At 43.3% G+C, this 12,346-nt stretch overlaps 1 protein-coding gene across 2 annotated transcripts in view; it reads left to right on the top strand.

Moving 5' to 3' along the window:
- LOC139413511 (S-adenosylhomocysteine hydrolase-like protein 1) overlaps window positions 1–12,346 on the top strand; it is a 61,922-nt gene that overhangs the window by 36,082 nt on the left and 13,494 nt on the right. For both annotated transcript variants that reach the window (XM_071160994.1, XM_071160995.1), the window contains exons 5-9: window positions 1,637–1,739; window positions 3,673–3,767; window positions 3,899–4,005; window positions 4,097–4,213; window positions 12,235–12,298. In XM_071160994.1, coding sequence (XP_071017095.1) covers window positions 1,637–1,739; window positions 3,673–3,767; window positions 3,899–4,005; window positions 4,097–4,213; window positions 12,235–12,298 — 486 coding nt within the window. The remainder of the gene's footprint in view (window positions 1–1,636; window positions 1,740–3,672; window positions 3,768–3,898; window positions 4,006–4,096; window positions 4,214–12,234; window positions 12,299–12,346) is intronic.

A 12,346-nucleotide genomic window follows, 5' to 3' on the forward strand; every position in this document is an offset into this window, starting at 1 on the left:
TGGCACTAGAGCAGAATGTGTACACACATTGTGTGGAGTCTGGAGTTGCTAAGGCAATGGGCCTACCTGCTCTGCTCTGAGAAGATTGGCAAGGAGCAGTTGTGGTAGAAGCAGACGGGCAGAGAATGGAGAGGAGAAAAAACGCATGGAAATCAGAATGGTTTGTTGGAAGGGCTTTGACTTCTCAAACACGGCAGAAAGCCAACACAATGATTCAGCCACTTACTTAGATAGCTAGCAATTTAAATTTAGCGGTCGTGTTAACGCAGAATTCTTAGTTTTTTCTTTTTTTTACCCCCATTTTCTCCCCATTTTCGTGGTATCCCCAATTATTAGTAGTTACTGTCTTGTCTCATCGCTACAACTCCTGTACGGGCTTGGGAGAGACGAAGGTCGAGAGTCATGCGTCCTCCGAAACACAACACAACCCAACCAAGCCGCACTGCTTCTTAACACAGCGCGCATCCAACCCGGAAGCCAGCCGCACCAATGTGTCGGAGGAAACACCGTACACCTAGCGACCTGGTCAGCGTGTACTGCGCCCGGCCCGCCACAGGAGTCGCTAGTTCGCGATGAGACAACGATATCCCTACCGCGGCCGGCTGCGACAGAGCCTGGGCTCGAACCCAGAGTCTCTGGTGGCACAGCTAGCACTGCGATGCAGTGCCTTAGACCACTGCGCCACCCGGGTTGGCCAAATTCTTAGTTTTCTACGCCAAGAAAAAAAAAAAATGCAAAAGAAATATATTGCTGCGTTTTGTAAGCACAAATCTAAAATGCTTCTTATTGTAATTTCTGCTTGGCATCAGACACATCTTGGATGAGAATTCACAAACTGGCGTTCTATCGGTAGACAGTGCTGTGACGGACTTTTCTCAGGTTCTTTTCTCAGCGTAGACATACTCCTTTTCTCTGGTAAAATGCAAGATGAACCTTAAGGAAAAACAGTATTATTTAACTAGGCAAGTCAGTTAAGAATAAATTCTTATTTTCAATGACGGCCTAGGAACAGTGGGTTAACTGCCTTGTTCAGGGGCAGAATGACAGATTTTTACCTTGCCAGCTCAGGGATTCGATCTTGCAACGTTTCGGTTACAAGTTCAACTCTCTAACCACTAGGCTACCTGCCGCTACCTAAGTAATAGTGCAAAAAATATGTTCTATTTTTGTCCTGAATACAAAACATCCAGCACAACAAATCACTGAGTACCACTCTTCATATTTTCAAGCATGGAGGTAACTGCATCATGTTCTAGGTATGCTTGTCATCAGCAAGGACTAGGGAGTTATTTAGGACAAAAATAAATGTAATCAAGCGAAGCACAGGCAAAATCTTAGAGGAAATCCTGTTTGTCTGCTTTCACCTTTCAGCAGGACAATAACCTAAAACGAATGAAAAAAATATAGTTTAATTTTTCTTCCACTTTGAAATTAGAGTATTGTGTGTACATCACTGACCAAAAAATACAATTAAATCAATTTTAATCCCACTTTGTGAAACAAGAGCTCAGTGTGAATATTTACTGCTCTCTTTTGTGTACTGTAAAGCTAAGGCTATTTATGAACAGAGATGTAAAAGTAATGTTTTTTTTCTTGTTCCTTTCTCATTCAACCCCCTCCTCTCTCTTGCCTTCAGGTGTTGATTGAGACTCTGGTGGCCCTGGGGGCCCAGTGTCGCTGGACAGCCTGTAACATCTACTCAACACAGAACGAGGTGGCAGCTGCCCTCTCAGAGATCGGTAAGTAAAAGCTTTCAACATCAATACTTTACTGCTTTGTTACAGTATGAGCTTCTATATGGAAAAGAATGAGAGGCGGATTGTACTTCAGAAGATGTTTTTGAAAGTTGTGGTTCATCACATTCATATTAATTAGTACTATTTCTGCATACTCTGCATACTTTAACTTTTAACAATAATGTAATTCATTACATATTAATACATGGGTGTCTTGTAAGGATGCTAAGAGTTGGGAGTGATTTGCTTCCCTGTGCCCTTTGAAACCAAGGAGACGTTTTTCGATATGTTCTCAATAAAGTCTTGGAAAACACAGAGACTAGAGAACATCAGGCTTGCCCTCTAGTTATTGAACTACAGAACCAAGACACGCATATCTCTTGGGTTGCTGGGTGATTGTTAAGTATATGTGTTTCCGTAGTGGGGTATCTTTGTTCCTTGGCCTGTTAGACAGAGAGGTTCACTAGAGTCAGACTGCATTAAAGTAGTCACACAGCTCAAGCTGGGAGAGGAACTGGCACACAGGCTGTGAGCTGATTAACTTGTCCTACGCACACAGTATCCTCTGACTGCTTACAACCCACTCAGCAGTGTTGACATTTTCTACGAGTGAGTTATGCCAGCAATCTTCATACCATACAGCAAGCCTGCCAGAAACCTACTGAGATGGAGACTTGACCAGATGAAAGGAGTAGATAGTAGTACATAGGTGTATACTTACAGAGACAGGGATGAGGTTGGAGGACTAGATATGAGGTTAACTAAGAAAAAGTCAGTGGGATAGAGATCCTAAGCCCAGGTGCTGAATAGCGTGTTTCTAGCTGTATGGTCATACAGGACGAGTAGCGTAGCAGAGGAACCATAGAGCCTTCAAAATCTACCTACCCCTCACGTCCAATAGCAGGAATCAGAATTGTGTTTTAGTGTACCACTCTTTTTTTAAACTTTATTTTTATTTTTACATAAGCTCTCCCTTTCCCACATAGTTGTGTAAAGCTCCATCTGTCAGAGTATCTCTTTCTAATAAACAGTTGGTCCAGGTATTTTATGGAGAGAAATCTCCTGGCTAACAGATGAAAGGGCTGTGTCCTCTGGCAGCTTCTGTTCCTGCCTGCTCTGCTCTGCTCTCTCTGGGGTGGAAATGACCAGGAGGCCTTCTGTCCTGCTGCAGCTTTCACCTGATGTTTGGTCCTCTTCTAGAAATGACAGGATAACAGCTTTTGAGACACGAGACCCATCTTATTATCCCCTCTTGGTTTAGAGAACAGACATACGGAGGGTTTTACTCACACCCTCTGTGTTATGAAGCCTGAATTATGATGTTATTAGCATGTCAGAAAGGAAGTAAAATGTTAGCTCAGTTCACAACAATTGGTCATGAAGACACATAACAGTATAGGACTACTGTGTAACTAAGCCTAATAAGCTACTGTAGCGATTCTACATGATTGTTCAGTACTGATGTCAATACTGTTACGGCTGCTATTGATACCTGTTTCCTGAATGATTATGAGAGTGTGAAGTTAGCTTTAATGTTAGAGAGCTGAAGTCTTTAGTGAGCAGGGTTGTGTAAGTGTACTGCCTGCTGGAGGAGCCTACAGCGCTGTTCTAGGCTCTGTGGTGTTGTGGTTGGATTGTTGTGCAGGTCCAGATATCTGGAGTTAAGCTGCAGGCCATTATATTAATATGGCTTTAGAGCAGATTATACGGACGTCGAGCACCATGCGTTCAAACGTGATCAGTTCTGCTCTCTCTGGAATGAAGGGTCTTTGGGTCACAAACCAATGCTTTTGCTTATATTAAAGGTTCAGGACCCTGTGCGGTTGTTTAAAAAGGGATTTTGATTTGTCTCTGTTTTGTCATATCTGTCTGATCTGGAGAAATATAGTAATTTCTAAACCCCTCTATTCTCCCAACTACCTTGTGATTTGTGCAGGTGTGGCGGTTTTTGCCTGGAAGGGGGAATCGGAGGATGACTTCTGGTGGTGTATCGACAAGTGCGTCAACATGGAGGGCTGGCAGCCTAACATGGTACCCATATAAGTCTATAATTTATCCTCCTTTAACAACAAGGCACATTTCCTTGTAGACCATTTTGTGTTACTGACGTGTCTGTTGTCACTGTTTGAGAATGTTGTCCCTTCTTGCTGTGTCTGTGGTAAATCCTTGATGATGGAGGGGACTTGACCCACTGGGTGTATAAGAAATACCCCAACGTCTTCAAGAAGATCAGGGGCATTGTGGAGGAGAGTGTGACTGGGGTCCACAGGTAATTTTATTTCTGATTACAGTACAGTCACACACGCAAGACCAGCGGGCAACTCTGAGCTAAGTTACTTAGTCATCTTTTTGTCTTTCAGGTTGTACCAGTTGTCCAAAGCAGGCAAACTATGTGTGCCAGCCATGAACGTGAATGACTCTGTGACAAAGCAGAAGTTTGACAACCTCTACTGCTGCAGAGAGTCTATCCTGGATGGGTAGGTGTTAAATGAACTTTTAACTTCTTATGGTATAGGGGACGCTTGCGTCCCACTTGGCCAAAAGCCAGGGAAAATGCAAATTCAAATCAAATGATATAAAAATCTAACTTTCATTAAATCACACATGTAAGATACTAAATTAAAGCTACACTCGTTGTGAATCCAGCCAAAATGTCAGCGTTTTAAAAGGTTTTTCGGCAAAAGCATAAGAAGCTATTATCTGATAGCACAGTAAACAAATAGGGTAGCATATTTCAACCCTGCAGGCACTACACAAAACGCAGAAATAAAATATAAAACATGCCTTACGTTTGACGAGCTTCTTTTGTTGGCACTCCAATATGTCCCATCAAGATCACAATTGGTCCTTTTGTTCGATTAATTCCGTCCATAAATATCCAAAATGTCCATTTATTTGGCGCGTGTTTGATCCAGGAAAAAACAGCTTCCAAATTGCGCAACGTCACTACAAAATATTTCAAAAGTTGCCTGTAAACTTTACCAAAACATTTCAAACTACTTTTGTAATACAACTTTTGGTATTTTTAAACGTTAATAATCGATCAAATTGAAGACTGGTCTATCTGTGTTCAATACAAGAAGACAACAAGCCAGGCTACTTTTCAAGTCTTCAAGTGCAACTCTCAAGAGTGTTACGCAGTTCCTAGATGGCCAGACTTCTTCATTGCACAAAGGAATAACCTCAACCAAATTCCAAAGACTGGTGACATCCAGTGGAAGCGGTAGCACCTGAAAACAAGTTCCTAAGAAATATCGTTTCCCAATGATAACTCACTGAACAGACAGAGACCTCAAAAAATAAAAATTCTGAACGGTTAGTCCTCAGGGTTTTGCCTGCTACATAAGTTCTGTTATACTAACAGACATGATTCAAACAGAGTGTTTTCTATCCAAATCTGCTAATAATATGCTTCTTATATTCTTGGCATGAGTAGCAGGAAGTTGAAATTGGGCACGCTATTTATACAAAAGTGAAAATGCTGTCCCCTATACCTTAACCTCTTCATCCTACCCCCTCCTTTTTTGAACATTCTGTTAAAAATCGCACAACTTTTCAGCGTCCTGCTACTCATGCCAGGAATATAGTATATGCATATGATTAGTATGTGTGGATAGAAAACACTCTGAAGTTTCTAAAACTGGTTAAATCACGGCTGTGACTATAACAGAGCGTGTGTTTCATTGAAAAACGCAAGAAAAACTGCTCTCTGAAAGCAAAAAATAATTTCCATAAGTCACTTCCACCAGTTGTTAAAAGAGAACAGAAATTAATGGGAATTTGCCTGCACCTCATACAAATTCCGCACGATGGCGCCATTGTACTAATTTTCAATTGAATTAATTGTTGGAAAATACATCTGTCTGACCTCCAGTTTTCCAGTCTTCACCCGGAAGCAGTTTAGGGAGAGATCAGATGGCATTGTTTTTGAAGTGAGGACCTATTGAAGAGACATCGCCCTGTAATCATTTTGATAGATTATAAACGTTTACTAATACCTAAAGTTGGATTACAAAAGGATTTCGAAGTGTTTTGTGAAAGTTTATCGTCGACTTTTTTAATTTAAAAAAATTACGCAGCGTTTAAAAACGATGATTTTTTCTGAATGACACAACTTCTATACAAAGCTATTTTGGGTATATATGGACCGATTTAAACGAAAAAAAGACCCAATAGTGATGTTTATGGGGCATATAGGAGTGCCAAGAAAGAAGCTCGTCTAAGGTAATGAATGTTTTATATTTTATTTCTGCGTTTTGGGTAGCGCCGGCTATCGCAAAATCTGTTGTTTACGTGTCGAGCTGGCATTTTGGGGGGTGCATGCTATCAGATAATAGCTTCTGATGCTTTCGCCGAAAAGCATTTTAAAAATCTGACTTGCTGGCTAGGTTCACAACGAGTGTAGCTTTAATTCAATACCCTGCTTGTGAATTTTGATCAAGGTTTGAGTTTTAACGAGTACATTTAGCATTTAGCGTAGCGCATTTGCATTTCCAGGTGCCTACTTGGGACATATGCGTCTCAAGTAGGAGCAAGAATTAACCTCTTGAACCTCTGGGGGCAGTATTTCATTTTTGGATGAAAAACATTCCCGTTTTAAACAAGATATTTTGTCACGAAAAGATGCTCGACTATGCATATAATTGACAGCTTTGGAAAGAAAACACTCTGACGTCTCCAAAACTGCAAAGATATTGTCTGTGAGTGCCACAGAACTAATGCTACAGGCGAAACCAAGATGACATTTCTTACAGGAAGTGAGCCAGATTTCGAATGCGCTGTGTTCCAATGTCTCCTTATATGGCTGTGGATGCGCAAGGAATGAGCCTACACTTTCTGTCGTTTCCCCAAGGTGTTTGCAGCATTGTGACGTATTTGTAGGCATATCATTGGAAAATTGACCATAAGAGACTACATTTACCAGGTGTCCGCTCTGTGTCCTCCATCGAAACTATTGCGTAATCTCCAGGTGCGTGCATTTTTCCATTTTGAACAGAGGAGAAACAAAACTGCCACGAGTGATTTTATCATCGAATAGATATGTGAAAAACACCTTGAGGATTGATTCTAAACAACGTTTGCCGTGTTTCTGTCGATATTATGGAGTTAATTTGGAAAAAAGTTTGCGTTGTAATGACTGAATTTTCAGGGTTTTTTCATAGCCAAACGTGATGAACAAAACGGAGCGATTTCTCCTACACAAATAATATTTTTGGAAAAACTGAACATTTGCTATCTAACTGAGAGTCTCCTCATTGAAAACATCCAAAGTTCTTCAAAGGTAAATGATTTTATTTGAATGCTTTTCTTGTTTTTGTGAAAATGTTGCCTGCTGAATGCTAGGCTTAATGCTATGCTAGCTATCAATACTCTTACACAAATGCTTGTGTAGCTATGGTTGAAAAGCATTTTTTGAAAATCTGAGATGACCGTGTTGTTAACAAAAGGCTAAGCTTGTGAGCCAATATATTTATTTCATTTGCGATTTTCATGAATAGTTAACGTTGCGTTATGGTAATGAGCTTGAGGCTATAATTACGCTCCCGGATACGGGATTGCTCGTCGCAACAGGTTAAGAAGTTAAGCTAAGCTTCACTACAACAGTGTTCTTTGCACTACACAACAATGTATCGATTCAATTTATTTTGTAGATACTGTACATACTGTAGAAATACTGTACATAATCAGGGCAAGGCGCAAGGCGGGCGACCGGAAACATGACCGAATACAAACAGTGTAGCTATTCCCTCCGCGGCAATCAAACAAGCTAAGCGTCAGTATAGAGATCAAGTAGAGTCGCAATTCAACAGCTCAGACACGAGAGGGTCTAAAGTCAGACATGTGGCAGGGTCTAAAGTCAATCACGAACTACAAAAAGTTAACCAGCCCCATCGCGGACCACGATGTCTTGCTCCCAGACAAACAAAACAACTTCTTTGCTCGCTTTGAGGACAATACAGTGCCACTGACACGGCCCGCTACCAAAATCTGCGGGCTCTCCTTCACTGCAGCCAACGTGAGTACAACATTTAAACATGTTAACCCTCGCAAGGCTGCCGTCATTAAGCTTGAGACCCTGGGTCTCGACCCCGCCCTGTGCAAATGGGTCCTGGACTTTCTGACGGGCCGTCCCCAGGTGGTGAGGGTAGGAAGCATCTCCACCCCGCTGATCCTCAACACTGGGGCCCCACAAGGGTGCGTTCTCAGCCCTCTCCTTTACTCCCTGTTCACCCATGACTGCGTGGCCATGCACGCCTCCAACTCAATCATCAAGTTTGCAGATGACACTACAGTGGTAGGCTTGATTACCAACAACGACGAGATGGCCTACAGGGAGGAGGTGAGGGCCCTCGGAGTGTGGTGTCAGGAAAATAAACTCTCACTCAACGTCAATAAAACAAAGGAGATGATCGTGGACTTCAGGAAACAGCAGAGGGAGCAGCCCCCTATCGACGAGACAGTAGTGGAGAAGGTGAAAAGTTGTAAGTTCCTTGGCGTACACATCACGGACAAACTGAAATGGTCCACCCACACAGACAGCGTGGTGAAGAGGGAATCAGGAGGCTGAAGATATTTGTCTTGTCACCAAAACACTCGCAAACTTTCACAGATGCACAATCGAGAGCATCCTGTCGGGCTGTATCAGTCTGGTACGGCAACTGCTCCGCCCACAACCGCAAGGCTCTCCAGAGGGTAGTGAGGTCTGCACAACGCATCATCGGGGGCAAGCTACCTGCCCTCCAAGACACATACACCACCCGATGTCACAGGAAGGCCAAAAAGATAATCAAGGACAACAACCACCCGAGCCACTGCCTGTTCACCCCGCTATCACCCAGAAGGCGAGGTCAGTACAGGTGCATCAAAGCGGGGACAGAGAGACCTGAAAAACAGCTTCTATCCCAATTTAATAATAAAAAATTGGATGTAATAAATGTATCACTAGCCACTTTATTTAATGTTTACAAACCCTACATTACTCTTCGAATATGTATATACTGTACTCTATACCATCTACTGCATCTTGCCTATGCCGTTCGGCCATCGCTTATCCATATTTTTATTTACATATTCTTATTCATTCCTTTACACTGTTAGATATTGTTAGATATTACTGCATGGTCGGGACTAGAAGCACAAGCATTTCGCTACACTCGCATTAACATCTGTCTGTTAACCATGTGTATGTGACAAATCAAATTAATTTGATATACTGTACATACATAAAATGGCGCCGGAGGGGATGGCTTATGACCGAAAAGAGCTTCTGGACATCAGAACAGCGATTACTCACCTCGAACTGGACGAGGTTCATGAGTCCGACTAGAAGTTTATTGAGTCCGTTGCTAAGGATATACTGCTTTCTGGAGAGCAGGCCTAAATCCCCGTCATTCACCTAAAGAGAAGGCAGAGATACAGATGGAGAAGGTCGGGGTGCCTTGTGTGGATTCAGAGACAAGTGAGTAAATCGTCACTACCATCGGTTCTATTGGCCAACTTGTAATCACTGGAAAACAAACTTGATGATCTACGGTCGACTACCCTACCAACGGGACATCAAAAACGGTAATATTTTATGTTTCACTGAGTCGTGGCTGAACAATGACACAAATAATAATGAGCTGGCTGGGTTTTCCATTCATTGGCAGGACAGAGCTACGTATGATAAGACGAGGGGCGGTGGTGTGTCTGTTTTTCAGTAACACCTGGTGCGCGATGTCTAATCTTAAAGTCGTCTCGAGGTATTGCTGTAGACCACACTATCTACCAAGAGCGTTATCATCTATATTATTCGTAGCCATCTATTTACCACCACAAACCGATGCTGGCACTAAAAACGCACTCAACGAGCTGTATAAGGCCATAAGCAACCAAGAAAATGCTCATCCAGAAGCGACACCCCTAGTGGCCGGGGACTTTAATGCTGGCAAAATTAAATCAGTTTTACCTAATTTCTACCAGCATGTCACATCTGCAGCCAAAGGAGAAAAAATTCTAGACCACCTTTACTCCACACACAGAAACGCATACAAAGCACTCCCTCCCTCTCCATTTGGCAAATCTGACCATAATTCTATCCTCCTGATTGCTGTTTACAAGCAAAAACTTAAGCAGGAAGTACCAGTGACTCGCTCAATACTGAAGTGGTAAGATGACACGGATGCTACGCTACAGGACTGTTTTGCTAGCATAGACTGGAATATATTCTGTGATTCATCTAATGGCATTGAGAAGTATACCACCTCAGTCACCGGCTTCATCAATAAGTGCATCGACGACGTCGTCCCCACAGTGACCGTACGTACATATCCCAACCAGAAGCCATGGATTACAGGCAACATCCGCATCGAGCTAAAGGCTAAAGCTGCCGCTTTCAAGGAGCGGGACACTAATCCGGAGGAAATCTCGCAATGCCCTCAGACGAACCATCAAACAGGCAATGCGTCAATACAGGACTAAGATTGAATCCTAATACACGGGCTCTGACGCTTGTCAGATGTGGCAGGGCTTGCAAACTATTACGGACTACAAAGGGAAACCTAGCCGTGAGCTGTCCAATGACGTGAGCCTACCAGACGAGCAACATGCCTTTTTTATGCTCGCTTTGAGGCAAGCAACACTAAAGCTTGCATGAGAGCACTCTGGAAGGACTGTGTGATAACGCTCTCCATAGCCGATGTGAGCAAGACCTTTAAAAAGGTCAACATTCACAATGTCGCGGGCCAGACTGATTACCAGGGCATGTACTCGGCGCATGTGCGGACCAACTGGCAAGTGTCTTCACTGACATTTTCATCCACTCCCTTTCCGAGTCTGTAATACCTACATGTTTCAAACAGACAACAATAGTCCCTTGTGCCCAAGAATGCAAAGGTAACCTGCTTAAATGACTACCACCCCGTAGTACTCGCGTCAGTAACCATGAAGTGCTTTGAAAGGCAGGTCATGGCTCACATCATCAACACCATCTTCCCGGAAACCCTAGACCCACTCGCAATTCGCATAAACCATTCCTCAGATGACGCAATCTCAATCACACTCCACATTGCCTTCACCCACCTGGAAAAAAGGAACACCAATGTGAGAATGCTGTTCATTGATTACAGCTCAGCGTTCAACACCATAGTGCCCACAAAGCTCATCACTAAGCTAAGGACTCTGGGACTAAATACATCTCTCTGTAATTGGATCCTGGACTTCCTGATGGGCCACCTCCAGGCTGTAAGGGTAGGCAACAACACATCTGCCATGCTGATCCTCAACACCGGGGCCCCTCAGGGGTGCGTGCTTAGTCCCCTCCGATACTCCCTGTTCACCCACGACTGCGTGGCCAAGCACGACTCCAACACCATCATTAAGTTTGCTGATGACAAAACAGTGGTAGGCCTGATCACCGACAACAATGAGACAGCCTACAGAGAGGAGTTATGAGCAAGACAAAGGAGATGATTGAGGACTACAGAAAAAGGAGGGCCGAACATTTAACATCAACGGGGTTGCGGTGGAGCGGGTCGAGTTTCATGTATCTTAGTTCATTGGTAATGTGGGGACCATCATGGTCAAAACACACTAAGACAGTTGTGACGAGGGCACGACAACACCTTTTCCTCAATGTTCTACAGCTGCACCATTGAGAGCATCCTGACCGGTTGCATCACCGCCTGGTATGGCAACTGCTCGGCATCCGACCATAGGGCGCTACAAAGGGTAGTGCGTACGCCCCAATACATCACTGAGGCCAAGCTTCCTGCAATCCAGGACCTATATACTAGGTGGTGTCAGAGGAAGCCCCCATCAATTGTCAAAGATTCTAGCCACCCTAGTCATAGACTGTTTTCTCTGCTTCCGCCTGGCAAGTGGTACCGGAGCATCAAGCCTAGGTCCAAAAGGCTCCATAACAGCTTCTACCCCCACGTTATAAGACTGCTGAAATGGCCACCCGGACAATTTACATTGACAACCCCACCCCCCTACCTACATGTACAAATTACCTTGACTAACCTGTACCCCCAGTGATTTTGATTTGATTACCGGTACCCCCTGTATATAGCCTCGTTATTATGTAATTGTATTTTTGTAAGGGCTTGTAAGTAAGCATTTCACGATAAGGTTTAAAACAAGCACCTTATAAACTGCACCAGCACCAAAAATGCTGTTTTAACAAGTATCAATAAATCACTGATACCTGTTGTATTTGGCACAAATACAATTTGATTTGATTTTTTATTTGATATACTCAAGTCCTGTTCTGCTGAATTTTTCTCCAAGGCAAAATATGATGCATTTTCTGTGTCCCAGCCAAAGCATCTCTGGCCTGTGTAAGCCAATAAATCAGGCTAACAACATGGCCTGTGTGGCCTCCAGTGGCCTGGGAAATTGCTTTTATAGACGACTACTGCCCATTTAACTCAACCTGTGGTTTTAACACACCACAGAAAGGCTGATATCCTGAATCCTATTGTGTCCCTTGTCTCTGTCTCCATGTTTCTGTCTGCAGCCTGAAGAGGACCACAGATGTGATGTTTGGAGGAAAGCAGGTTGTTGTATGTGGTTATGGAGAGGTAAGGCGGTTTCATACTGTACATGTAGTTCTGTTTAAATAGTCAGTC

The sequence above is a fragment of the Oncorhynchus clarkii genome, chromosome 7, assembly GCF_045791955.1.
Source record: "Oncorhynchus clarkii lewisi isolate Uvic-CL-2024 chromosome 7, UVic_Ocla_1.0, whole genome shotgun sequence".
NCBI lineage: Eukaryota > Metazoa > Chordata > Actinopteri > Salmoniformes > Salmonidae > Oncorhynchus > Oncorhynchus clarkii.